Genomic DNA, 27,237 nt, shown 5'->3' with positions numbered 1-27,237 from the left:
GGCTCTAGGCTGCTAGAATGGCGTGGCTTAGCTCCAGCGGTCACTTCTGCTGTTACCCTCTACCATCGGGCTCTGATGAGGGATGGGGGGGTGTCATCCTAAGGGACAGACTGTGAAAGGGGGAGGATGTATTTTGTGATGTGGGGGTAGGGCTGGCCTGATGGTAATGGGGGTACCGCTAGGAATCTTTGTCCTGGGAGGCTCAGAGAGGGGGAAAATCCCTTAGTGATGTTCTACTTTTATAGGTTTAGAGACATTGCTTTCCATAAGGGTGTGAGGTAGGAGAAGTAGGGGATGGTTGTCTGAGAAGGACCTGGCCCTTTGAGAAGAGGTTGTGCTACTGTCTTAGCTTTCAGCTTCCATTCACACCTTGTTCAGTGGCCTTCTCCTTTAAACTTGTCCCCCAACACAGCAAAGACAGTCTGGGCCCCATTGACAGCTCTACAGGCAGACGACGAACCGTCTTTAGAGTTCTATTTCCCAGCCATAGGGGCTGGCCGCCCTGATCTTCATAGAGAGCTGAGTCTCAAGGTCTAGGAAAGCTAGGCATAATGTGTGGTGCAGGAGGAGAAACACGCCAAGGCTGGGTTTCTCCTCTTGCCTAGGAGCCCCAGCACTGGGGTCCTTCTCTCTGTCAGAGGTGTTCCTCCACCCAGTCTCTCCCTGGGCTACTCCCAGCCTCTGGTGACTCGATACTACCCTTTTTGCTGCGCCTCCTTTCACCTCCCAAAGCTCCCCTCCCCCGCCTGAATTGGGAATGAGGCTTTGTTCTAGGGTGGACTCGGCATTTCTCAAGAACCTACTATGTGCGCATCCAGTGCTTGCTGAAGTGAAGCCCTTTGCTGGCTCTGGCACTACAAGGTGCCCAAGACACAGCCCCTTCCCGCACCTCCCAGGGACTCCCACACCTCCGTGTGACCTCAGCCTGCTGTGCCCACCCACCCCGCTGACCCCGCGGAGCGTGCTCGGGCTTGGAAAGGCACGTCTGTGGGTGTGAGACGGAGCCACAGCATTCGGTGATGAAGGGGAAGCCAGGTAAGTGTCCACACTTGGTCCCATCCTCGCTTGGGGACGCGAGGGAGGGAGTCCAGCCTGGGCTGTCAGGCTGCCCGCCCCCACCTCCCTCCCCCGGAGAGCTCCGATGTTCCCCGCGGTGGTGGAAGAGGGTGTGTGGGTGTCAAGGACTCACAGACCAGGCTCTGCTGTCGGCTGCAAATGGATGAGGGTTCCACACTCTGCTTCTGAGGGTGAATTAGGAGTGGGGGGTGGTAGGTGAAGGGGAGAAAGAGGAAAAAGAGATGCGGGTGAGGGGTTACCAAGCCAGGACCGACCTTGCTTGAAAGGAAAGGAGACGTGGCAGGCAGGGAAGTCGGAAAGATGAGGCAAGGGCGGGAGGGGCTTCTCAGCAGTCGGGGCCCTTTCGTTGGAGTCTGGGGCCCTTTCTGCAGGAAAGGGGGGTTGTCCTCGCTTGATTTTCAGCTGGTCTTCCCGAAGCTTTGCCCTGGGGGCAGCAGCCGCTGGCGAGCGTGGGGGTGGTCCTCGGCCCGCAGTTTTCTCCAGAGGGTGTTGGAGAGGAGAAGGGGGACGAGGGATGTAGAGAGGTGACGGCCAGGGCGGGGGTGAGATTAGATTTCGGGGTGGGGGGTATCAGCTAGGGGACTGGGGCTCCAGGGTCGGGTCACCATGGGATACTGGCTCATGTTCCGGAGATGAGAAAATCCAAGAAGCCGGCAAAGAAAACCACCTTCCTCCACCACCCTTGGCACCGTACCCCTCCCCCCAGGCCCCACCACTCCCCGCACCGCCTCCCCCGGCCGCCTCGTGCTGCCCCCTGCGTTGGGACGACCGACCCACGGTTCTGATTGGTTGGAGACCGGGAGGGGGAGCCGAGGGCCGGATTGGCTGGCGGGGCCAGCGCAGGGCGGGGCGGCTGATTGGCGGAGCTGGCAGAGGGGCGCGCTGCTGATTGGTTGGGGACGAGGAAGCAGGAAGGAGGGCGGCGGAGGCTCAGCTCTCGGGGAGTTTGTGGGGGAACCGCGAGCGGCGTAGCGGATCCCGGAGCCCGGCCCCCGCCGCCCGCCCGTCCGGCTGCCTGCCCCGCCCGTCCGGCCCCCGCCGTCCGCCCGCCCCGGCCAGGCGCGCCCGCCCCCCCGACGGCCCCGCCCGGCTGCGGCCCCCGCTCCGCCCGCCCGGCCCCGGCCCCCAGGAGGAGGCGCTGACGCAGCAGCGTGGAGCCCGGGAATTGAGCGCCCCCGGGGGGTTCCAGCCGCCGGATTCCAGCCCGGCCGGGGCCTGCGGGCGCCTAGAGCCGCGCCGTCCGCGCCACCGTCCCGGTGAGCTAGGGGCCTCGGTCGAGGTGGGGGGAAGGGGCGAGCGGGCGGGCGGGAGTGAACGAGGGAGGCAGACGAGTGAAGGGGAGAGGACCGGTCGCCCGTCAGCGCGCCCCACCGAGCGCGCCGCGCCGCGCCGCCGCCCCCGCCAACCCGGGAAGGGACGGACGGACGGACGACGCGAAGCAGGTGCGGCCGCCCGCTCGCTCGCGCCGCCTCTCTCCCCCGGGTCCGGCGCCACGGTCCCGCCATCGGGGAGCGCGGAGCGCCTCGAGGTGACAGCCCCCGGGGGCCGCCCGCTTCGCAGGCCGGGGGCGGGGTGGGTGGCGGCCGCCGGGTGGCAGCTTGGCCGGGTGGCGGCGGCGCGGGCGTCCCGGGCCGCGGAGGGCGGGAGGACGCCGGTCGTTTCTTGGCCTCGGCAGAGCCGGCTCGCCTCCGAGTGCGCGGGCGGCGAGGCCCCCGCCCCCCCATGCCCCCTCCCCCCATCGCGGTCCCCGAGGCGAGGGGCCGCGGCCGGGGGCGGCGCCGCGGGATCTCCCGCACAGGGTGGGGGGCGCCCTCCCGCGCTGGGAGCTGACCGGTTATTGCTGGATGGGGGGCAGGGGATGGGGGCCACGCCGGGGCGGGGGATAGTATAGACTCGACCTGATCGGACTGGGAGGAAGGGAGGCGCCGAAGAAGGAAAGGAACCGGTTCGAGGAGCGAGTGTGGGCCGCGGGAGGCCCGGTGAGGACCGTGCGAAGCGGCGGCCGAGTCCGAGGTGGGGCGGGGGGATCGAAGTTGTCAGACCGCCTCCAAGTGACAGCGGGACCCAGTGTTCGCGGCCGGGCCTGGCCCTGCCCTACCCGCCTCGCCGCCTCTTCTCCGGGGCCGGGGGCCGGGTCAGGTCGGGCCCGAGGGGCCCGCTTGGCGGCGAAGCGCCGGACAAAGGCGGCGCCGGAGCGGGCGCAGGTGGTGGCGTCGGGGAGGGGAGCGGGTCCGAGCCACCCACCCCGAGGGGCGGGCGACCGGGCCGGACTCTGCCCCGGGGATTGCGGGGGCCGGGGCGACCGCCGGGAGGAGCTGCGGCACTGGCTCACGACTCCAGTCTCGGATCGACTTGCTGTTCTGGAAAGAGTGGGGTCGAGCCAGTGGGGCAGAGGTGGGGGTGTGCACGCAGTGGGCTTGGCCAGTGGCGACCCGGTTGCTGGACTTGCCCAAGAGACAGTTCGGTGAGGAGCTCTAGAGCCTGCCAGGAATGAGGTGTTTCAGCGAGAAAAGTCTGCCCAAAAGGCTAATCCCACCTGGGACATCTCCCAGTCTCCTGTTGTCACTAGTCTTAAGAGGGCAGAAGACCAGTTGGACTGGGGACTAGGAGATACCTCCCAGAAGTGCTCCTGGACAACCGTCTTCAGCACTTTTCTTTAGCTAAAAAAGGTACTCAGAGAGAAAGGAGAAGCTGAGGAGAGGCAGGAATTTAATGATTAAGTTAAAAAGGTTTCCTATCCCCAGACTTTCCTCCCACCCTTTCCACGCCCGTGCCTTCTGAAAAAGAGAGAAAAGATCCCCAGAGAGACTGTGTGTTCTGGAGGAACACCACTGCCCTTGACCAACTAGAGGACATTTAGGAACCAGTGGCTTAAGCCGTCAGCCCCTCTGACCCCACCAGTGACCAAGCTGGGTGCCGTTTTTCCAGTTGTAAAAACCTACTCAGAGCTCCTGTGCTCTCTCCTGTGATCCCATGCTTAGTGGAAGAGTTGGGACCACAAAAACAGACTCAGGGTGTTTAGAGTGTAGACTTTTGTTAAAAATCCGGGTCCCACCCCGGGAAGGTTTTGATGATGAGCTGCTCCCAGCTGTGGTTGAGTGTAATCCCTCTTTGGGAAAGCAGCCTGTCACCCCTGCTTAGTCTGAGCATGGAGTTAATTCATGGCCACCCTCTGTCCCTCTCCCCAGGAGGGTCTAGACCCCAGCCTGGGTGGAGTTGAGGCTTGTGGGAAAGAAAGGGAGGTATTACCTCATACAGGAGACTTAAAGTTTTTTTCTGAGACAATTTAATTGTATGTCTTACGATCCAGAGGATGATGAAGCATCTCAAGGTCTTTGTGTCTTCTTCGGGGCTACCCAGCGTGCATGTGATTTCTTTTGGGGGCATCAGAAGGGGGTGACCTGGTCTGGCCACCAGAACAGAAAGGAGAATGGCCAAAACAATGGTTCCCTCTTTGGCTCTCACCTGGCAGGAGACTCCTGCAAGTCAGATCGAGTAGTTAAGGGTTTGCTGTGTAGAGTTTAGCCAGTGAAGAGTTTCTCTCCTTTCTATCTCCCTGTCTTTCTTCCTTTCTGTTGCCCTGCTGTTCCCATGTCAGGCCTATGTTGTTGTCATGGCCTTCCTTTCCCTCCTGTTTGCACTGGCCCTTCTGATCCATTTCTGTGCACAGCTGCTAGGTCATTCATAAAGCACTCCTTCCCCTATGTCACTCCCCTACCCACAAACTTACAGTGACTCCCCGTTTCCTGCAGTCTCATCCTGGACAGTGTCCCTTAAGGCTTTCCCCTAGCCATGATGTGCTGAGCAGGTTTATCACCCTGCATCTTTGCTCCTCTTGATTCCCCCAGTTGTCCCCAGTTAAGAGTCCCTTGCCGCCTCCTTCTCTTGCCTTGAACCCTACTCATTCTTCATTTCAGACCACTCCAGGCCAGCGTTGCTTGCCCGTGAGATTGTGACCCTGGGTTTTATAACATGGCGTCCTCTTGAGTGCTTTTGTCTGTTGGAAGTTTCTTAAGGATAAGGACAGTATGAGTATTAAACCTGTGTGTGTGTGTGAGTATTCCAGGATTTGTGATACAGTGCTGTGCACATCGTTTTTATTGAATGAATAAAAGCAGTTGACTGCTTAGTTGAGTGGGAGCAGAGGGGAAACCTTCCCTTCTGTTTCCCCAGAACTCCAGATAGTATGGAGTCCTTGGTGGTTTCCGACCTTTTTTGCCTAAGGCACATGCATAGGGCATGTTTGGGGTGCTTTAGCATGGGGAGCAAATGATTGCTTCTGATTTTCCAGCTCGTGAAGAGCCTGTCCTGTGGACTGCTCACATGACACCATATAGACATGAATTGGAAAAGGGCTGTAATCCTGTTTTCCTCCTACCTCACCAGGCCATTCTCCCCACCCGGCTTTGCTGCTCTTATGCAATTTTCCTTGTTGTCCATGCTAAATGAATCCATATGTTTTATCTCTTCTCAATCCTGGGTGTAAATAGGGGAGAAAACACCATTCTGAGAGCAGAAGAGAAAGATTCCTGGTCCGGCCTGTGAATGGGGCTTTGGGGACTGGTGTTGGAGGAGATGTTTATAGGGGCATCGCAGACATGGGAGGCATGATCAGCCCCACACTGGACCCATCAGAAAGGACAGCTTATGATCCCAGCTCTCTCGGAACTTCCATTTTTGTTTACTACCAACCCTGGACCATGGGGAGATGGGAGAAAGGACTGGTGACTGATGTGAGTCTAAACAGTGGAAAAAATAAATTCTGCATCCACCCCCTTTCCCCCAAACCTCCCTTTTGTGCCCCAGTTTGATGATTAATGGACCAGCATTTCCCTTCTAAGCGGGAAAGCCACCCCTCACAGTTGCCATGGCAATGCAGACCGCTCCCCCGTCAATTAAAAAAAAAAAAATCCGTACTAGTTCTCTCCTTGCTTCTACAGTAGCAGGAGACAGGCTACCTCCAAATGAATCTCCTGGCCTCTTCTCTCAGCTGCTAAGGCTGTTTGCTCTATGTGTCCTAAAACACAGCCCTTCCTCTTTTCTGAGGTTCGTCTGAGTTTCTTCACTCTGAGCAAATCTTGCCCCTCTTAGATCCAGCAGCCCATGGAACACTTTTATGAAGAAGCAGAGAAATATTCTGCCTTTTTATTCATCCACAATGCAAATTTAAAACGAGAAAGAGCCTTCTTCTCTCTTTTCCTTTGGGGTTAAAAAAAACAATTCCTCCACACCATCTCTGGTTTGTAGAGGCTTAAGTTCAGCAGCATTTTGACATCCTTAAAGGAAGTTCAGTAAACCTGGAAGGGATTCAGCCTTCAACATGAGTAGTTCACATTGGTGTTCTATGGGGATTTTCGATTTATTTATTTTCATTCCTCCCCACCTCTCTGTCCCAGCACTCAGGAGGACTTGTGTGTTTTCATTTTTATCTGTTCTTACTCCTCTTGGCCTTGCTCCGGCAACATCTGGCCTGAGCGCCCTGTCGCAAGGTGAGTCATTAAAGAGGAAAAAAAAAATTTTAAGGGGAAAAAGTTGAGAGGCAGCCTGTGTCGAACTAAGGCTGCCAGTTGAAGCTGCTGGGTTTATGGAGCATTATACGAACAGCCCCAACATTAAAGGGCCTCTGTTTTATGAATGGGTTGTGAGGAATGTAAATAAAGCAGCATCTCTCAATGGGGAAGCATTTTACATAAGCAGTACTACCCTGGCCCAAGCATTTATGGGAATTTGCTAGCATAGTCTGGCAGGACTCACTTCCTTTGTGAACTTGCCATTGTGCTGGGGACTTTGGAGGGACAAGAAGAGTGCGCTTGGACACGGAGGGCAGCCCCAGTGCTCTGCTCTGCGGGTCCCCAGCCTTGATGGGCCAGCTCACCCTGAGAAGATGGAGTCAAAAACCTGTAGTGATTAGAAGCATAGGCTCCCCGGGCCTGGGGTCCTGAGATTCTGCAGTGCTTCCCCTTCAGGCTGCTTCGACCTCCAAGGAACAAGGGACAGGGAGGTCCTGGGTGATGAAATCCTGCCCGGTTTTATGGGAGGCACCTAACTGGAGTAAAATAGACTGGTTTGAATTTCAGCTCCTTTATGTTTCCCCTGCCCACCTCCTGGTTCTGCCGCTAATGAGCAGTAAACCAGCTAATAGGGAGAAGGGAGGAAGAGCAGCAGCAGTCGGGGGTGCTGCAGGCTGCCTGCTCAGGGCCAGACCAGTGCCCTTCACTCCACTGAGCTGTCTTTGCAGAGTGGCTGAGCACTAGCCTGGCCCTGGGGTTTCAAGGGAGGGATTGCTGTCCTGCCCTAGGCAACTTGGTTTAGAAGCTGAGGGTCTGAGGATTGTGGGTTTGGTGAGCAGGCCTCAGGGCAAAGTCATGTCCAGGACTTTGTGTCATGTCCTGGCAAGGATTTTCATCCAGATTCCATTTTTCCCAGTGAGAAACACCTGCAAAGTTGGGTGGTTATTAACCTGACTCAGCCTCCCACCAAATAATAATAATAAAAATAACACTACCCTTGAGATCCTCTACAAGCATCAGCAGTAAAAGAATGGCTTTTTCTCTCTGCCTCCCTGAGGTTTGAAACAGGAACTTATTTCTGAGGCACCATAATAACCAAGTTACCTGGACAAAAAAATGACAAGTAACTTGTCCTAGTTAACAGGATCAAGCCAGGCAGAAACTCAGGGTCTACATTTTTTGGTGTGTTGCTGCCTCTGGTGACCCCCAGGTCTCACCTGAGTGGTGCTGACCACCCTTATTTCCCTATCTTCAGTGCCTGTTTAGGCCTTCACCCTCCTTAGATGCAGCTCCTGCCTGAAGAGGAGAGGGGTGGCCCACACTTAAGCCCTTCTCCAATTGCAGCTGCGTGTCTAAAAGTGTCTGGAGGAAATTCAGTTTGTTAATCACGTTTTCATCTGGTCAGATGGTTTAGAGGTGTATTGTTATTATTATTGGCCATGCCATGTGACTTGGAGGATCTTAGTCCTCCATCCAGGATTTGAATCCCAGGCCGGCAGTGAAAGCATCACGTCCTAACTGCTGGACTGCCAGGGAATGCCCTAGAGTTGAATTATCAGTTTTTAGAGGGTCTTTGTAGATATCACAGGAAAGGTATTAGGGTGCTGCTTGATGCCAGGATATTGTGATGTGTATGTCAGAATGGAAGATGGAGTCAGGTTTGGCAAGCCTATCTCAGTATTGGGGGCGGAGCTGTTCTGTGCCTTGAGGGGTTCACACAGTTTGGACAGAGTGTAGAAAAAATTGTAAAATAGATGAAATGACTGTAAGAGATGATCAGGGAGAATTGGAAAGACTTGAATTTATTCAGCCCAAAGAAGTAGCCAAGAGGTCAGGTAATATGTCTTTGAATATTAAGATGGCTGATTGGAGTGTGATGACCAGATTTCAGTCTTCATTGCAGTTTGTGCTGGAGATTTCATCTGATTCAAGAGACATGGTTAGATGTGTGGGGGGACTCTAGAGTCTTTTCCTCGATTTACTGTAAAATCAAGAAAACCTGTCTTTGCAGCCCCTACCCCTTTCAAGGATACAAAATGGGTTTGTTTTAGAAGTGCATCTAAGAACATATTGGGAACTTTGAGCAGACTCTTCTGTAGAAACAGTCTGTAAAATGATGTATATGTTCCCTAGCCAGTACATAAATGCCTTTTAATCGTAGTACATCTTCAATTCCTTTGTAGTGAAAAATCAAGAAAAACTAATAATGTGTTAATGCCAATAATTAAAACAGCTCAGAAAAGCAAAATTGCACATGCAGGCTTGCTGGCCTGTGACTCAGCAGCCATCCTGTGTTGCGGTTCAGGGCGTGGACTTGGGGACTGACACCAGCTGCCCTGCCTCCGCCCTCAATGGTGCGGGAGTGCGGGCAAGTTCTCTTACCTCTCTGCCTCTGTTTTCTCCTTGTTAGGATGAGATGATAACAGCCCCCAGGGCGTGGGGAGTGGCAAGGATGATTGAGAGTGATGGTGACTGTAAGATGTGGAATGAAAGAAATATTCCCCCGAGATAGCTGGCAGGTTGGGAGAGAGAAGGATGGTAGTGGAAGAAGGTTGTGCTGTGTAACATGAGAGAATTCCTACAGTAGCCCATTGAACTGTGGATTACACTGAAGAGGCATGGTGGACTCCTGGGGATGAGGGAGAGCTTTGAGGTCAGAGTTTCTTGTCCTAGGCTCCAAGTGGTGCCATCAGTCTAGGGTAGAAATGTTATATGAAGGGGAGCAGGTGGGCAGCCAGATCTTCATTTGTTCAACAAGCTCTTAATAAGCCCTGTGGATGAGATTTACTTGTAAGGAAGGCAGACCCCACCTGTCCCGGCAGAGCTTGCATAATGGGAGTGGCACTAAACACTTAGTTAATTAGTGAGATGTTCAGGTTAGGTGCCTGTAACTCTAGTAGGGGCTGCCTGTGGTTCTGTTCATGCTGGCGGAAGGTTGGGAAGGCCTGGTCTTGGGTCTTGTTCCCCAAAGCTGTTTCATTCAGGAGGTTAGCACTTCGCTGGGAACGCTGAGGGCAAAGCTCCCATGTTGGCCTGGCTGGCCAGTTTCTTCATTCAAGACACGAGATAGCACCTCTGGTCTTGGCAAGCCATCTTAGACATCTAAGTTATTGGTTCCTGGAGTGTCCTGGTGGTTGAACCAGCCACATATCCTTTGCCATTCCTGGGCAAGTGCCTGGAGCAGGCTGGTGAGCTGTTGTGTTTTTTGGAGGACAGGGCATCAGTCCTTGAGGTTTCCTCCTGGTGGGCCTGTTCCTGAGCCTTGAGGCTCCGTGGCCCTGTTCCTGCTGTATGTCTTCCGCACTTTCACTGCCAGGAACAAATAGGTCCTGCCCCAGGGGGAGATTTGCTTCTGGCCTGGGCACTGTGGAGTCTGAGGGGGGAGAGTCTGCGGGAGACTTAGCCCAGAGCCCCACTGTCCCTCAGCCAGGAATAATCCTGTATGGAGCCAGCGGTGGGCAGTCTGGGGAAAGTTGCCTTTGTCTCCTGTCCTTTGAAATGTTTGTGAAGCAAATTTTCCAGAGTGCTACCCATTTCCCATTGGGCTTGGTACACCTGGCATGAAGTAGACCCTCAGGAAGAAGCCGGAAGTCCCAGCTCAGGTGTGCCCTCTGGGAAGCTGCCTTGGAGCTGAGCTCTCTCCACCAGGCTCTGAGCACTCTGCCACTGCCCTCTCACACACTCTTGTCCTCTGTCTTCCTACCAGCTCAAGCTCCAGTTTCTCAGTCTGTTCTGCATTTTTCTTCAGCTCTTAGCCTGATAACTTGACATGTGGGGGGCAAGAATGAGCTTGTGTTGATCGCCTGCTGTATACCATTCTTATTTAACCGGATGCTCACAACTCTGCTGTGTTGATAAGGAAGCCAAGGTTCGAGAAGTTCAAGCTGTTCGTTGATCAAGCCCACTTGGGATTAGTGGCAGCATAAAGTGGCTTCCAGCCCTGTGTGGGTCTCACCTCGCTGAGTTGTGGCAGGGGGCCAGCAAATGTTGGCCGAATGAACAAAGGTCACAAGAGGTGCCATGTGCCTGGGGGTGAGTGGCGGGCGCTCTGGCTTAGCTAGACCGACACCTGCCCTGAGAGGTCTGCCTGGTGCACACTGGAGCAGGGCACCTGAAAGAAACCAGGGGAAGGCAAGGCCTTTGGCAAGGACATGTGCCTTTAAAAGAAAGCCTCTAAAGACTAGTTTTGTATTGCATGTGATTACCTTCTAATTTGTCAGATTTGAGTTTCTTACAGCAGAGCACTGTGACATGACTAAAATACAGTGCTCTCTGCCCACTGTCCCAGCTCAGGGGGCTGTGTGTATAGCTGCCCACTACCCCAGCTCTAGATCCAAGGGGTAGGTCTTGTCTGCCTTACTCTCAGCCCTCTCCCTGCAGGAGGGTGGCCTTGCCGTAAGACTAGGAACTGACTGTTTCCAGTGAGAAAGAGGAGATTCCACCTATTCTACTGTTACTGTATTCCTGTGTGTGCATGCTAAGTCGCTCAGTCATGTCTGACTCCTCTGCAACCCTATGGACTGTAGCCTGCCAGGCTTCTCTGCCCATGGGATTCTCCAGGCAAGAACACTGGAATGGGTTGCCATGCTCTCTTCCAGGGATATCTTTCCAACCCATGGATTGAACCATCATCTCTTATGTATCCTGCATTGACAGGCGGGTTCTTTACCAGTCGGATACGACTGAAGGAACTTAGCACACACATGCATGACATCTGACTTTGTGTCCAGAGCCAGAAGTTCGTGGAGGTTCTGGACACCTCTGTGTCTGGGCGCTCCTGCAGGGAGGGTCAGAGTGGACAGGAGTAGCCAACGCTGGGGCTGTGGGACTAGGCTGGTTGCCACACTGGACCTTGTTTCGGGTAGGGGTAGACCTTCCCTGTACCACCTCTCTGGGCTGTTAGGAGTCCCCAGCGTGAAGTGTGAGGAGCAGGTGGTCTGACAGACCAGAGATAGGCTTGCTGCCTCCGGGGCAGGTGAACCCCGCTCCTCAGATGGCCACCAGGCCCCGGGGCGGCCTGTAAAACCGCCGCATCCAGACGGGTCAGGCCAGTTCCCTTTGGTCGGCCGTGGTGCTTCCTACCAAGGTGTTTGTAGGAGCCCAGCCTGACTGCAGAGTGAATCGAGTACCCACAGCAAGTGAGGCTGAATGTGGGCACCAGGGAGGCCTTCTCTCTTCAGGGGCGGAACCCTGGGGCTTGAACTCTGAGCTGCCAGAGCCAAGACTTCTGGCTTGCTCTCTCTGGGTGCCTGTGCTGAAGCCACCGGCAGATGATGGCAGCAGGCAGTGCATGCTCTCTGACCCCATCCCCCCGGTCTTCAGCATCTGAAGATCTCGCCTGTCTTGTTTCTTGGAGGCCTGGAGCTGTTCAGGGTCTGTGGGATAGTGTCTGCCCCTGCCCTCTCGCTGCGTTGTGAACTGAGCCCCTCACAGTTCGCCTCACACTGGGTCCCTCCTGGGAAAGCAGTGGCATTGCCCTGTTCCCTGGGGTGGGCTCTCGGGTGTCTTCAGTGGGACAGTTGCAGGGCGGGGTTCAGGTGCAGGTTGCGTTTCCAGATTTCTCACCACCCCCGCTGGCTCTGGACTCCTAGTGTGGGGATTTGAGGGCCACAGCTGGGCTGCCCTCCCCTGTCTGTGGATCCGAAAGTGGGGGATCCCCGGGATGTTGGCCTGCCCGGTTCCTACTCTGCTTGGCTCCTGCATGGTGACTAGTATCATTCTCACCACCACTCTTAAGTAAGGTTTCTTCTGATGTGTCTCTTTGGGATGAGGAATCTGAAGTTCAACAAAGTTAAGTAAGTTATTCATGATGGGCAGACTTGGCATTTAAATCCAGGTCTGCCTGACTTAGAGCTTTGGCTTTTACATTGTACCAGCTCTGGGGGCTTCAAGAGATACCAGCCGCATCTTTATCTGGCTTTATCACAAGAATTTCAGCAGCTTCACCTCTCTGTTTTTCCATGAAGTAACAGCAACTGAGTTTAAAAGAACAGTAGCTTGCCTTTGTGCTCTTGCTGCTTTTCTTCTCTGATAGAAGCTTCAAGAAACTGAGTGTCCATGAAAAAGTATTATTCCTTTGAGAGGTGGGGATTATTCCAAAAGAGATTGGAGAGGTGGGCAGTGCTTAGCTCGGTTCCAGCTGCGTGGCTTTAGGTGTAATTGTAGGGAGGTGGCTTGGGGCAGGGCCTTTCTTGACCCTCACCCAAGAGGCCACCTGGTCAGCTCTTGCCTAACTAAGACCACCCCCCACCCCCCACCCCCCGCCAGGTACTCAGTCCCATTAAGAATAAACCAAACTGAAAAGCCAGAATTTAAAGTGCAGTGGTAAGAGAAGTTTCAGGAAGAGCATCAGGGTGGCGGTGGGGCATGGGTCCTGAACCCCTAAGGGTGAGGTGGGGGTGTGGTCTAGAGCCGGGTAATTTAGGGAGACCCACTGGCAGGGCTGAGGGCCACTTTCCACCCCAGTGCAGCCTCTGCTTGCAGGAGTGAGCCGGACTGAGTCTGCTCATTCAGGCCCCCACCCTCCTCCTCCGTGCCCCTCAGGTGCCCATGGCCCATCTCCTCCAGGCCTTTGACCTGCTCTTGCACACAGTACCTTGGGGTGTGCTCCACCTGGCCTAGTGGGTGGTGGGGCTGGGTATAAGGTGCTGCTACAGTTTGAGGGCAAACTCACCCTTTTCTATTTCTGTGGAGATGACTTCACCCAGCCAGGCAGAATTGTGATTTTGGATTCCCTTGTGATTCAATGGGTCTTTGGCTCTGAGCACCACCAGCTAGCCATCGTGCTTCATGGCAGCTGTCAGACTGGTTTTCTTCAGTGAGAGCTTGCTTGACATGGTCTCAGCAAGCTGTAATATGCCCTGGGGAGTCTCTCCTAGGAACATTCTCCCAAGGGAGCCCAGACTACCTGTCCCTGGAGGACAGGGCTTCCCAAAGAAGAGGAAGGTAGTCCGAGAACCTAGGCACCCTGGTGGTGTGTTGGCAGTGGTAGGAAGTTCCTCGTTGAGCTAGTCTGTAAGTGGGAGAGACAGACGGCAGGGGGCTTGGCAGGGCTAAAAGGGAAACGAAGCTTTCCTGGTTCAATGGGATCTTCCCCCATTGAGCTCCCCCCCGACCCCCCGCAGGTTAGAGGGGCCCTGGCAGGCTGGGCGCCCCCTCCACCCAGCCCCACCCCAGGGAAAAGCTGCTGCCGAAGTTCTCACAAGTCCATGTGGCTTCAAAGCATGACTCACTGTCTTCAGCCTGGAGTGAGTGCGGTAGGCAGCAGAGACCCCAGCCTCTCCTGGGGGGTGTGGGGGAGTGCCATGGCTGCCTTAGGCACCACATGAGAGCTGGGAGTTCTGCGGGTGACGAGATTCGACAGATTCAGGAGAGGCTCGCAGGAGGCCTTTATGCTTGATTTGGAAATGTGACTTGCGCCCTGTGATTTAGAGGCTTCCCTGGAGCATTAGCCTCAGGGACAGTGAGTGTCCCTGAGGGACTGGAGGGCTGAGAGGGAGATGCAAGAGTGAAATCCTCTGCAGGAAACAAGTTCTCAGGTTCTGGGGACAGCTCCAGAAAGTGGAAGGCTCCCCTCCTAATCTTTCATGTTGAGAGGGAAAGACTGAGTGGGACCAAGTATCCCAGAATCCTGGGCCATGCATGTGGCCGGTCTACCAGCCAACTAGGGGTGGAGAACAGACCAAGTCCTTCCTCAGTCTGCTAAGAGTTCTCCATTGACCAGACTTGAAAACACCTCCCTCTGTTTGCTTTCCCTTTCCCATCTACCCCTCCTTATTCTGCACTTGGTGTCCATGTCCTTAAAGGCCAGGTGACCTCAGCCTTGGCCACCAGCCATTCCCAGGCTGATTGCTGTGGTAACTTGGGGCCTGTTGAGGGGCTTTGGCCCCTGCTCAGCTGTGTGGTCTGTTCACTGTTCTCCAGGCCTTTTGGGAGTGGAGGAGGCCTGGGTGCAGACTTCCCCAGGAAATACAGATGTCCTTCTCCTTGTTCTTGCTCCTTCACCTCCAGCACAGGGGTGCCCTGCCAGTGAGGGAAGGGCCTGGGGTTGTAAGCACCTGGGATGCTTTTGAAGGTGAAATGAGGCATTGCTAATAAGCGTGCTGAGCAATCAGGGATGGGTGGTCCCCCTGATGAGAAGCAAGAGTCTTAGGGAGCCTAGCAGATGCCTGGAATTTTTCAGGGGCACTGCAGTCTGTGCTTCAGGAATGAATGGATTTGCCTTCTGTGACTCTGTGTCCTGCCTGGGGCTTGGTCTCTGGGTATGCAGGTCCCCGCACGTGGCCAGAGCAATGCCTGGCATGCTGCCTCCCTTTTCCAGTTTTCCAAGTTCTTTCTCAGGGGTGAGGGAAACCCACGCTGCCCTCAGCCTGGTTTTCAAAGCACTGTTTCTCAGCTAGTCTGGCTTATCTCTGGAGAGAAGAGATCCAGTGATCCCAGACACTGGCCCAAGGCCACGGGAGCTACTGAAAGGGCTCTGGACTCCCTGGGAGCCCTCAGGCTTGGGACTTTCAGGGTTAAATCCTGGCCCCGCAGGGACTGCTCCCAGCTCCTCTGGTGGAGTGAGAGTGAATAACAATAGCAGTAGGGAAATTAAGCTGAAAAGCCGGTGGGGGGTCGCAGAATGCTGGCGAGGGCAGAGCCCAGTCTGACACCTTACTTGGCATCACCTTGCTTTGTTGGAGTATAGGTAGAGATTGAACAGACCACCACCCGGGGAAGGGCTGGGGATGCAGCCCCCCACCCCGCCCCTCAGTTCTTCATTGCCTATGCCATGCCAGCTTCCTGCACACAGCCTACTTTGGCCTTTTTCATTTAGGAGGAGACTCAGGGGGCCCCAGGTATGTTGGAGGTGGGGGTGTCTGCCGTGCACATTTAGGGGGTGATGCCTGGTCATGGGCATTGTCCTGGGGCTTTAGGTTTCCTATGATTCTCTCCTCCATCCTGCCCCTTTCTGACATCTTGCCTACCTGGAGGGAGTCCTGATAAAAAGGGCTGGACTAACATGGCTGAGCGGCTTTGTCCCCTGAGTCAATTCTTCCCTTTGATACTTTCTTTTCCCAGCTCTTGGTGGCTGGTGGACTTCTAGGGCTGTACCACAGGTCTAGAGTGTGGTCCGTGAGTCTCCTACCTGGGAATGCTGGCCCCAGCCTTACTGCCATCCCTCCCCCAGGTACTGGGCTGTTTGGAATCTGAAGTAAGGTGGGGCTGGCTCCAGGGGCTGGCTGATACCTCCCCTCCCAGGCTCCTCACAGCCAGGCCTTCACCCTTCAGGGGGCTTTGCAGCAATACCCAGGTTATGGCCATCCACTGTACTTGCCAGGCAGGTGTCCTCATAGACTGTACTTGGCCTTCTCCACAGCCCAGCAGGCAGGTTCCTCATCTCAGCTTCTCACTGTCCATCTCCTTATCCTCCTTGGCCAATCTCAGAGGCCTTGAGAAGGGGGAGGGGTTGATCATGTCTTTGAGGGACTAGATGAACTCTCACCACCCAAGCCCCTATCCTGGCTCAGTGTCCTCAGAATCTCTTCCTGTCCTGTGATGAATATCCAGTGGGAGAAAAACAGGTGGAAACAGCTGCAAATTTTGTCCCCAGCCTTTTCTGTCTTCTGACTCTGGATTTGAATCACGCCCGTAGGCTCCCCAGGTGCTTGGTTCAGAGGAGAGTGGGGTAGCCAGTCCATGCACAGCTGCTGGTGGCCTGACCCCACTAGACTTTTGCACTCTGGGAGAGGGGTCCTAAGAAAATCCAGGCTGGAAATACAGTGAGGGTAGGCCAGAGTTATTGCAGCGGGTGCTGGAAGGGCTTCAGTGGGGGAGAACGCAGACCAGGGCAGGCTTCTCTCATTGCCTGCTTCTGTCCTGCAGGTTGGAGATACTCCATGACACACACTCGGAGGAAGTCTCTTCCCATGCTGAGTTCGGGCCCCACAGGCCGCCAGGAGCCCCTGCAAATGGAAGGCAGCAATGTGGAACAGCGGGCAGAGGGCGTGGAGCCAGGTCCTCCTGAGAGCCCAGAGCACCTTACAGGGCGCCGCAAGAACTACCCGCTGCGGAAGCGCCCGTTAGTTCCTGGGAAGCCCAAGACCTGCAAAGTGCTGCTGACCCGCCTGGAGAGTGTGGCTGGTCCACGGAGCGCAGATGAGGCCGATGAGCTGCCCCCCGACCTGCCCAAGCCCCCTAGCCCGGCCCCATCCAGCGAGGACACTGGCCTCTCACAGCCCCGCAAGCGGCGCCTGGCCTCCCTCAACGCCGAGGCCCTCAATAACCTGCTGCTGGAGCGGGAGGAGACCGGCAGCCTGGTGGGCACCCGCCGCAGCCGAGGAGGAGACCCCCACCGTAGCCGGGACCGTGACCGGGCCGCTGGAGGCTGGGCCTCCTCTAAGAAGCGACCCCGGCTTGGGAACCTCGGAGAAGGAAGTCGGGACCTGTCTCCAGAGCTGGCACCGGATGAAGGGGCCCGCAGAGATGGTGATCCGACTCCCAAGAGACTGGCCAGCCTGAATGCAGCTGCTTTCCTGAAGCTGAGCCAGGAGCGGGAGCTCCCCCTGCGGCCACCTCGTGCCCACCCTGAAGCAGATGGGCACTCTGTGGAGCCACCAGCACCCAAGGGCCTGAGGCCTAAGTGGGCCAAGGTCAACGGCAAGAACTATCCCAAGGCCCGACAGGGGGCTGGCTCTGGGGAGGCTGCAGGCCCAGGTTGGCAAGGATGCCCTGAGGAGCCTTGGCCATCCGCCCCTCCTCGTGGGCCCGTCAGCCTGCCACCTTACCAGCCCCTGAGCAAGGCTCTGGAGAGCCCCTTGGGGCTGCGCCCACACCTGCCCCTGCTGATGGGGGGCCAGGCAGCCCTGAAGCCGGAGCCTGGGCGCCCAGGCGAGGAGTCACCTGCCCCCAAGCAGGAACTGCACCAGCCCTCGTTCCCCACACCACAACTCTCCCCACTCCCGATGCCTGGCAACCCTGCTGACTACAACGGCCTGTATGGTCGGCCTGAGCTCACCGCATTGGGCAACTTCTATCTGTACTGCAGCCAAGACGGGCTGCAGTGTGGGGGTTACTCTTCCTGCCCCATGCTCCCCGAGGGCAAGCTGTCCCCAGTGGCTGCACCTAACGAGGGGCTTCTCTTGGCTCCAAGCTCAGTGCCTGCAGGCACCCCTTTCCAGCACCCTCCGTGGGGTTCTCGCTATTGCTCCGACGAGGATACTGGAGCAAATGGCTACAGCATCTGTGAAATGTTGTCCACGTCTCTTACCCACATCGGCACTGCCTGTGGCGGCTGCCCCTACAAAATGCCTTTTGCAGCAGGTACGCCTACCTAGAGGTGGGGTATACCAGGGCATCTCTGAGATGTGGTGTCCCAGGAGGGTGGGCTGTGGACTGGGGTGGGGTGCCTTGGCATCTAGAACTGCATGAGAAAGCAAGGGGTTTTGAGAAGGGCAGATTTCCCTGATTTTGTGTGATGGGCCTAGGAAATTCCCAGGAAAGAGGCCCATGTTTAGTTCTCAGCAGCCCTGCTGTGTCCCCGCTGTCTATAGAGGTTTCTTGACTTGGCAGTTGGCAGCACTGTGGTGGTAGAAAGGGCAAGGACAGTCTCTCCTGCCTCCCCACTGGGATACCCATTCTTAGACTTTGAGTAGCAAGTTAGATGTTGAAATTAGCACTTTTGCCAGGTTGTTCCCATGTCCCTTTTGCCTACCTTGAGGAAAACTAGAATTCCTTACTTCCCAGGAACCCAGACCATCTGCTTCCCAACCAAGTGCATTATCCATGGGAGGGATGGTGGATACCAGGCCTGGTAGGTGGGGCCAGCTGTATTAGGATAGTCTCATCCTGGCATTAGAGGCCTTGAAAGAGAAGTAATGCTCAGACTTAGCATCGCCTTGCTAGGTGTGGACCAGGTGGGCACACCCGGAGAACAGACATGTTGCTGTTGGGGCCTGTGGCTTTGGTGTGTACCTTCTCGGCAAGATCAGACACCTGAGAGTCTCATGCTATAGCTGATGAGACAGCCCTAAGTGATCTCTCTGCCCCCAGACTGGCAGGAGTGTCCACACATGCCTCTCCAGGCTCCCTTCCGGGTGGAAATGACATGACCAGAGCCATGCTGGCCAGCACATCTGCCGTGCTGCTGGTGAAGTGAGGGGCCATGCCTTCTCAGGGCTTTCTGCCTTCTCCTCCACAGCCCTTCTCGAAGGGGTCTATAAAACAACTTAATAGACCGCTTGACTCTGGCCAGACTGGTTGTTTCAGGTTCTGGCGTGAGTAGGAGCTCTGAAGAAATGAGAACAGGCTGCTTCTTAGGCTTTTATTTCTCTTCTGTACCACTCCCTAAGTTTAGTCACCTAACCTGTGGGACCCAAGACCCTTAGCCCTTTGCCCTGGGACACCAGTAAGCACCATGTGCCAGGTGCTTGCTCTTGGTGCTTTATATATGGGAGGCCATATGGCATGTTAATTGAGCACAGACTCAGGCCAGACTGAAATGTTCTTCCCAACCACATGATTGATCATGTGACAAACCAATAACCGCTCTGTCTCAGTTTCCTTAATTGTAAAAGGAGAGTAGTGGTACCCACCTCATGGGCTTGTTGTAAGGATGAGATGAGTTGACAGAAAAATACCTAGGACACACTACATGATACTCGAAACTACTGCTTCTGTGGCAAGGCACTGAGAGGTAAAGTGACTTGCCTGAGGTCACACAGCTAGCGAGTGGCAGATCAGGGACTCACATCCTCATCTAGCTTCAGATTCCCTGCTCCCAAGCACTGGGGAGGCCTTTAGAAAAGGAATATTAAGTCAGAGCCAGAGATGCTGTTCCCATTCCACTCTTTCAGGCTAGAAGAGGAGATGGAGATGTCTATGGGCCAGTCTCCAAGGTCAAGGAAAACCCCTGGAAGTCACTGATCATCTACCTTAAGGGCCTCTGACCCCACTTGCCACCGCATTGGCCTTTGGGTTCACACTTAGAATTAAGATGGCAGCAGGCTTCCCTGATTATTCAGTTGGTAAAGAATACGCCTGCAATGCGGGAGACCTGGGTTCAATCCCTGGGTTGGGAAGATCCACTGGAGAAGGGAAAGGCTCTCCACTTCAGTATTCTAGCCTGGAGAATTCCACGGACTGTATAGTCCATGGGGTCGCAGAGTCAGACACAACTGAGCAACTTTCACTTTCAGGCTCTGCAAGCAGAGGTGCTGGGGATTCATTGCTTGTCCTTACCTGCCTTGATTCCCTCTCTCATTTTCCCAGAAGGCTGCAGATCCCTGGGCCAGCTGGAATTTCCTCTCCCGGCAGCCGGCCACCCTGCCTCACCTGCCCACCCCCTCCTGGGGTGCCCTGTGCCCAGCGTGCCACCTGCAGCAGAGCCCGTCCCCCATCTTCAGACACCCACCTCGGAGCCCCAGACAGTAGCCCGCGCGTGCCCTCAGAGCGCCAAGCCTCCCAGTGGCTCCAAGTCAGGTCTGCGCACGGGCTCCAGCTGTAGGCACACCGCGCGGAGCAAGGCTGCCCGCAGGCCCAGCCACCCCAAGCAGCCTCGTGTCCAGCGCCCACGCCCCCGCCGCCGCCGCCGCCGCCGCACTAATGGCTGGGTGCCCGTCGGGGCTGCCTGCGAGAAGGCCGTCTATGTCTTGGTGAGCGCCAGCTCCCAGCCAGTGGGGAGAAGGGAGGGTGGTGGCAGGGACACAGGATCTGCAGCAAGCTGGGTCCCAGGCACCCCTGTCTCTGGCCACTCTGAGAGGTGACAAGGGATTCCAGCTCAGTTTTACCCTGGGGAAGTGATCACGCTGGCCCAGCCTGCTCCCCCAGCCCCTCCTGATCCGGTGCCCTGTGCCCTGGGGAGTCGGGAACACACAGTCAGTCACAGCTGGTGGCTGCCATCTCCATCACTGACTCTCAGAGAGGCCTTCTGATGAGCCTTCACCTCTCATCCTGGATTGTAAAGTAGAGGACTTCCCTGGAGACTTTTTGGATAAGTATGTACAGGGGAAATGGGGATAGGCATAGGAAATTAGTGACACAGGAATGTCTGAGATGATGAGAAGAATGTCGGCTAAAATGTATTGAGCATTTCTGAGGGGCCAGAACTGAGTGAAGTTTTTGCATGCATTATCTGCTTTCATCCCCGCCACTGCCCTGTGAGGTACGCCGCACCCTGTGGTCCTGTAACTACCCTCATTTCACAGATGAGAAGACAGGCTTAGCAGTAGATTAAGTAATTTACCCAAGGCTTCACCACTTACCGTGGTGGTTTAAGAGTCAAACTCAGACTGTCCATTAGGAAACTTGAGGACCGCCCATTGCTGGGGGCTTGGAGCGCGAAAGCCAGCTGTCAGGGGTGAGGCATTCAGACACAGCCCCAGAAGTTTCGAGTCACTCTCTCAGCTCTGCTCTCATTATCGTCCTTTCTCCTACTCTGCCCCGAAAGCCAGGCTCAGGGAGCGGGGGGCAGAGTGCTCACCGCTTTCGTAGTCTACCGTCCTCAGTGGTTTGACGGCTCTGAGGACACAGAGGGAAGCAACGTCACTCTCTCCCCATGCTGAGAGTGGCCCCACAAGCCTTGTTTGTGTCACTGGTTTGTTGCTCAGGATGAACCGGAACCAGCCATTCGAAAGAGCTACCAGGCAGTGGAGCGGCATGGAGAGACTATCCGAGTCCGGGACACTGTCCTGCTCAAGTCAGGCCCTCGAAAGACGTCCACACCTTATGTGGCCAAGATCTCTGCCCTCTGGGAGAACCCCGAATCAGGTACCCCCTGCCTAGAGTTCAGTTGGGCACTAGTGTCCTGCGTTCTTAGCAGAGTCTGCCTCCCTCTAAGCCAGCATCTGTCTGTTGCTCAGGGCTGCAGACAGCCTTGGGCTTGGCTTGGATCAGCTCATTAACCTTTCCGGCCATCAGGACTGGGCACCCATCACCCTGCCTCACCTGTCAGTGCCTTTTTCTCCTTCTTCCTCCACGCCTAACAGCATTCTCAGCCACTGAGTTACCAGACTTGGCCTAAGGTAGGGGATGGGGTGGCCGGAGCTCACAGGATTGGCCCAGGCTTTGAAGTTGGATGAGCCTCCAGGGCAGGTGGCCAGCCCGCCTGCCCATCTCAGTCATTTTGGAGTTGCCAGCTCAAGCCCCGATTGCTTCTGTTTCCCTCAGGAGAGCTGATGATGAGCCTCTTGTGGTATTACAGACCAGAGCACTTACAGGGTGGCCGTAGTCCCAGCATGCACGAGGTGAGCTGCCTGGCGGCGGGGAGGCAGGGGCATGGAGAACATGGTATGGGGCAGCAGCCTGGCTGGTCTGGTCCCTGGACTTGTCACCTTGGACACCAGAGAACCTGGGGAAGGGCCTGAGTTGTAGCCTCTTTTCCTAACACTGCCCAGTTTATGTTTCAGTGGGTCTTTTGTCCTGAAAGGTTGGGGGGCAGGAAGGGGGCCCCCAAGGCAGGGGGTGCCAGAATGAGAACAAGTATATACGTTCTGGTGACAGAAAGGGGGAGCGCACAACTTTAGTGTCTACAGCGTGAGAGGGAGGGGAGGAAAGACTCTCCTGACACACCTGGGTGTCTCCCAAGCCCTGCACTCGGAGAGGTGATGCCATCTGGGTGTGGCTGCTCCACCCCCAGACTGGACTCCCTTTTGCTGTTTTTTCCCTTGCTGGGACCTTTTTCCTCTAACCGGGAGGATGTGCACCAGTTCCTCTCTTCTCCTCTGGGCTGGGGTTGGGGTCAGGAGGCTGATGTCAGTCAGGGGCTGGAGCAGGCACCTGTCTACTCCTGAGAAGGACAGGACCTAGGAGGAATGCCCTGGGCTGTTTGATGAGAACAGTTAGGCTGAAATTCCAGGGAAGCTCCTTGGCTTCCTGGGTGCTAGCTGGAGTTAATCTATCTCGGGTCAGGAGTCCCAGCAGAGTTCATGTCCATCTTGCTCTTGGAGTTAGGTGCTTCCCACCCTGGTAGCCAACCTCCTTCTGTCTCCCCTTGAGCCTTTGCAGAATGAAGTGTTTGCATCGCGACATCAAGACCAGAATAGTGTGGCTTGCATTGAAGAGAAGTGCTACGTGCTGACCTTTGCCGAGTACTGCAGGTGGGTGGTGCCCTGTGCCTCTGGCTTGCCTCTCCCCTCAGACTCCCCAGACTATTCGTGGGTTGCCTGTGATCCCCAGGGGATTTGACTCATTGGACCTGACCTCCTAGAACTTTTTTCCAGTCTGCTTCCTTCATCTGATTTTTATAGGAAAAGAAATAAAATTGTTCCCCTTTTGAGGCAGAGTGAATTGGGACAGAGTTTCAGGGGTGGGGATGGTTACGGTACTGCTGTCAGAAGGAAATCAAGGAGAATTGGCAGGTGTTTGGTAGGGAGGTTCGGAAGATGTGGGTCCCCAGTGACCAAGAAGATGGCCTGGTGGTTGGCTGAGAGGGCATAAGCCCCAGGACAGGAATGGAGGCAGCAGCTGCCCTTGTGGAGGCGGGAGGGGATGTCCAGCTCTCTCGGCAGGGTGGGGAAGGAACTGGTCTTCCTGCTAAGACAGCTGTGAATGGTGTGTCACTGCAGATTCTGTGCCATGGCCAAGCGCCGGGGCGAGGGGCTCCCCAGCCGAAAGACCGCACTGGTGCCCCCATCTGCGGACTACTCCACCCCGCCACACCGCACAGTGCCCGAAGACACAGACCCTGAGCTGGTGTTTCTTTGCCGCCATGTTTATGACTTCCGCCATGGCCGCATCCTCAAGAACCCCCAGTAGCCTCCTCACACCCATGCTGGGGCTGCCCACGGGCAAATGGGGCTCAGGGCAGGGGGCACTGCTTGAAGCACAGCACTTGGTTAAGGGGCCACAGGAGCTCGAGGTGGCTGGCCTGTGGTTCTCTTGTGGGGGAGGGCAGGGGCCCCTGTGGGATTGGGCCCCATGGGAGGGAAGGGGAGGCCAGGGTATAAGAAAAGCATCAGAACCCTCAGCTTGGCCCAGTTTGCCTCTCTGGGGTCCATGGGTAGAGGCTCCTAAAGAGGCAGTCTTCCCTGAGGCTGGGCCAAGCCTGAGGTGCGTGGGCCCTGAAGGGACTGGGGGAAGGTCCTTCAGGAACCATGCCCTTCTTTATCCTCCCCTGGGCCCTTCAAGGGGGCATGGGAGCCAGCTTTACCTCACCCACTGTGACCCGCTGCCTCCCCATTAGCCTGGGACCAGGCTCTCCCAGATTCTAGCACAGCTCCGAGCCCATTCCTTTGAGGCCTGGAGAGCCAGCGTCTGGCTCCCAGAGCGTTGACTTTTTCTTCCTGGACTTGGGGCCTTTCTCTGGCATTCCTCCTTTGCCCTTGCAGTAGCCCTTGGTGCTGGGACAAGTTACCAGCCCTCACAGTCATGGGTGTGGCCCCCTCGTGGGAGTCAGCTTCCTGTCCACCTCCTGGTGAAGGCCACCCAGCAGGTCTGGCTTCCCAGAAGTTAACTGATTAACGCGGGCTTTGTCATGTCTGGGAGAGCAGAAGGGAGCTGGGCGGGGGTGGGGGCAGGGGGCAAGGAAAATTGCTACCTGATTTATTGAAGACTTCTCCTCTTGCCTTACACTTGGAGGTTCTAGGAAACCTCTTGCAGAACTTCACACATGACTCTTCAAGCCACACCCACCTGAAATCAAACCAAAGGAGTGCTGTGGCTCCCCTTGCCCCTGACACCCCTTTCCCTAGTCTTTTGTAGATTGCACTAATTTACATCCCAGCAAGAATCAACACTGTATCAGTCCACAGACCTGCTGAGCTGCAGCCACTCACTCTAGGAGCTAAGGACCTGCATTTTTAGTTTGTTCCTGTTGCCAAGGGGCCCTGTTCTCACCTCATGCTGCTCCCCAGAGTAGATTAGGAGGCTCACCCCCCTGCTGTCCTTGCCAGGACTAGGCCCTGGCCCTGGGGCACTCTGTGGGGGCTGGAGCAGCCTAGTTCTTTCCTATTTGTACCAAAGAGGAGCCTGACGGGGAGAGGGTACGTGGCTTGGGCCTGGCGCTGGGCGCATGCTCAGCAATTCTGCAGGGCACCACCTTGGGGACAGGAGCCAAGGAGGGCAGCACTGGGTCCTCCTCCCCTAGAGAGGGGCAGACATGGACCCCACAGGCTGAGGAGGTGGCACGGGGTGAGGACAGTTGGGCAGGAGGTGGAGGCAAACCCTGAGGGCACGCCCAGCAATCCCCCAGCCCTGCCCTGTCCCTGAGCAGAAGGCTCCTCCTGTTTTAGTCACTGGTCTCAGGTGAGGCCTGGACCATTCAGAGGTAAATTCACATATGGGAAGCCCAATCTCAAACCCCAAGGGAAGAAACTTGGGTCCCCTCTTACTGAATAAGCTGTTTGGAGGAAGAAAGACATCAGTCCAGGAGGGTGGGGCAGTAAGAGAGGGTGGCAGAGTCGGGGCTGCTAAGGAGCCCAGCCTCACCCAACAGGAGGAGATCAGGCCTCCTCCAGGGAGGCGAGGTCCACTGCCCAGAACTTAAATGCTTTTGAAATCTCTTAGATGTGGAAATATTTTTTCGAACCTGAAAATGCAGCTGGTAGAATTTCAGTGGAAGCATAATTCATGTAAAATATATTTTAGTTGATATTTTGTAAAATGCACTTTTTGTGTGTGTCGACCCTGGTTTCTCAGATCTGTATTTCAGTGTTTACAAGGGAGGGAGGACCTTTCCTCACCTCCCTTTGACAGAGATTAGAAGTACTTCTTTAAGAAAAAAATAAATTTGAGAAATTGTATTGATTTAGAAAAGGACCATTTTCTGCGTGTCCTGTCATCTTTTTGTGTGTGGGCTCACACAGAGGGGCTCACTCCTCTTTATATGGGGGGCTCCTTCTTAACCATTGCAGTGCAGGGGCTCACTGAGGCCAGTAAGCCAAGAGCAGAGGAAAGGAGGGGGCGTGGAGAGGACACAGGGAATGGCAGCTTGGAGTTGACTTCTTCACATCGTGGTAGCTGGAGCCAGCTGCCTGGGCTGAGGGAAGTCCATGGGTTGCCAGTTCTCACCTGGCTGGTGACCTGGGAACTCACCTCCAAGTGGTTGCATGGTGAAGATACTACCTCATCACCTTCGGTCATGCCCCTGGAGAACTGGTCAGCAGAAACTGTTTGGCCTTGGCCTCTTGCAACTGTCACTCGTGAGGAATTGAAGGCCACATCATGAGGCAAGGACTGAAACCTCCTGGACCATTGGTTCAGTCAATCCATCCCTTGCCCCAAAGCCTGTGTTGACTGTGTCCAAGGTGGGACAACTTCTAAGGCTAGGGGGTGTTCCTTGGAGGCAGTTAATGCTGCTCAGCCATCTCCTGCATTTTGTAAGCACGTCTGGGTAGGTGCATTTCCATAGAGGTTATTGGTGACACGAACACCACCGTGGATGTACTGTAGCACTGACCTCAGTATGCTACCCACAAGAGTCCCGTGAGATGGGCGTATCCTATCATTTTACAGACAGGAAACTGGTGTGGAGACAAGTATTTTGTCTAGGGACTCCTTTAGAGTAAGTGGCTATTCCTGTATTCAGACTGCCTCACTGTGACTGCTAACAGAAAACTGCTCAGAGAAATGAACACATGTGACCCATTTAGCAAAAACTTTCTCAAAGTTGTTTTTTCCTCTCCTGGTATAAAAGATGTTCAGTCACTTTAGTCGTGTCTGACTTTCGCGATCACATAGACTGTGGCCCACCAGGTTCCTCTGTCCATGGGATTTCCTAGACAAGGCTACCGGAGTGGGTTGCCATTTCCTTCTCCAGTGGATCTTCCCAACTCAGGGGTCGAACCTGCGTCTCCTGCATTGGCAGGTGGATTCTTTACCAGTGAGCCACATGGAAAGCCCATAAAAGATGTACTTATTGTTTTCTTTTCTTTTTTTTGTTAAAGGTTTCAGTAGAAATATTCCCACTACCAGAAATCTACCTTCAGTGCTCTTGGAAACAAGGAGCAGTTTAGTGAGGAGTGAACCCTGATGGCAAACTTCTAAATCAGTGAATGGTGCATCCAGAGATGCACTCTAGCATTCAGACTGGGAGTAGGGAGTTTGCTCTGAGGAGCTGAAGGCCTCGAGGCTTCCCATTCCTGAGGACTCCTCATCCTCTGAATTCCTCTCATCACTCACTAAACTCAGAGCCTCTGGCATCTTCTTTGCCATTGCCCCCTCAGTACAGTGTGTTCTGGGGTCAGCTGCTTTCTCCCTCCACATTTGTGCTCCATTAATCTCAGAAGGACTGTGATTGGGAATTTAGGTTTTAGAATCAGACCAATCATGTAGAGTCTCAGCTTCCCTGAGCCTGTCTTGTTTCTTGAGCTGCTCAGTGGGAATGCGCAGTGTGGCTGTGACAACTAGAGATAACACAAAACACTAATGACACCTGCCTCAACAACTGTGGACACTACTCTGTTTCAGAGCCTCACTGGCTGCCCACTTGTAAGAGTGAAGTGTGGATACAGTTCAGATCAGTAAAAACTGTCCACTGACATCCAAGTCTTTCCCTGTCTCTGCCTCTAGTCTACATGGCTAGCCTGGTGGGTTTGAGCACACAGTTTGGCTGCAGGCAAGGGAGTTGCTACTCAGTGGCCCCAGCTCCTCACCCTTCAAATGTGGGATGATCACACCAGTAGTCATGAGGTACCAACTTGTCACCGGCCCCTCACCAGAGAGTGTCCCAGCT

At 55.3% G+C, this 27,237-nt stretch overlaps 1 protein-coding gene across 6 annotated transcripts; it reads left to right on the top strand.

The window, feature by feature from the left end:
- Positions 1-894: 894 nt before the first annotated feature.
- Positions 895-25,322, top strand: BAHD1 (bromo adjacent homology domain containing 1). Of its 6 annotated transcripts, none has more exons than XM_043919722.1 (7): positions 895-1,035; positions 16,455-17,891; positions 19,842-20,221; positions 21,176-21,335; positions 21,735-21,811; positions 22,563-22,663; positions 23,132-25,322. In XM_043919722.1, the coding sequence occupies exons 1-7, from the start codon at positions 1,020-1,022 to the stop codon at positions 23,319-23,321; spliced, it is 2,361 nt and encodes a 786-aa protein (XP_043775657.1). In that variant the 5' UTR covers positions 895-1,019; the 3' UTR covers positions 23,322-25,322. The 6 variants fall into 6 exon arrangements, with proteins under 6 accessions (XP_043775657.1, XP_043775655.1, XP_043775658.1 ...); XM_043919720.1 differs by having other exon boundaries at positions 896-1,035; positions 19,839-20,221; XM_043919723.1 differs by having other exon boundaries at positions 897-1,035; positions 19,839-20,221; positions 22,572-22,663.
- The last annotated feature ends 1,915 nt before the right edge of the window (positions 25,323-27,237 follow it).

Source organism: Cervus elaphus, chromosome 12, assembly GCF_910594005.1.
Source record: "Cervus elaphus chromosome 12, mCerEla1.1, whole genome shotgun sequence".
Taxonomy (NCBI): Eukaryota; Metazoa; Chordata; class Mammalia; order Artiodactyla; family Cervidae; genus Cervus; species Cervus elaphus.
Note: the sequence above shows the minus strand (reverse complement) of the source record. Positions and strands in the feature narration are given on the sequence as shown.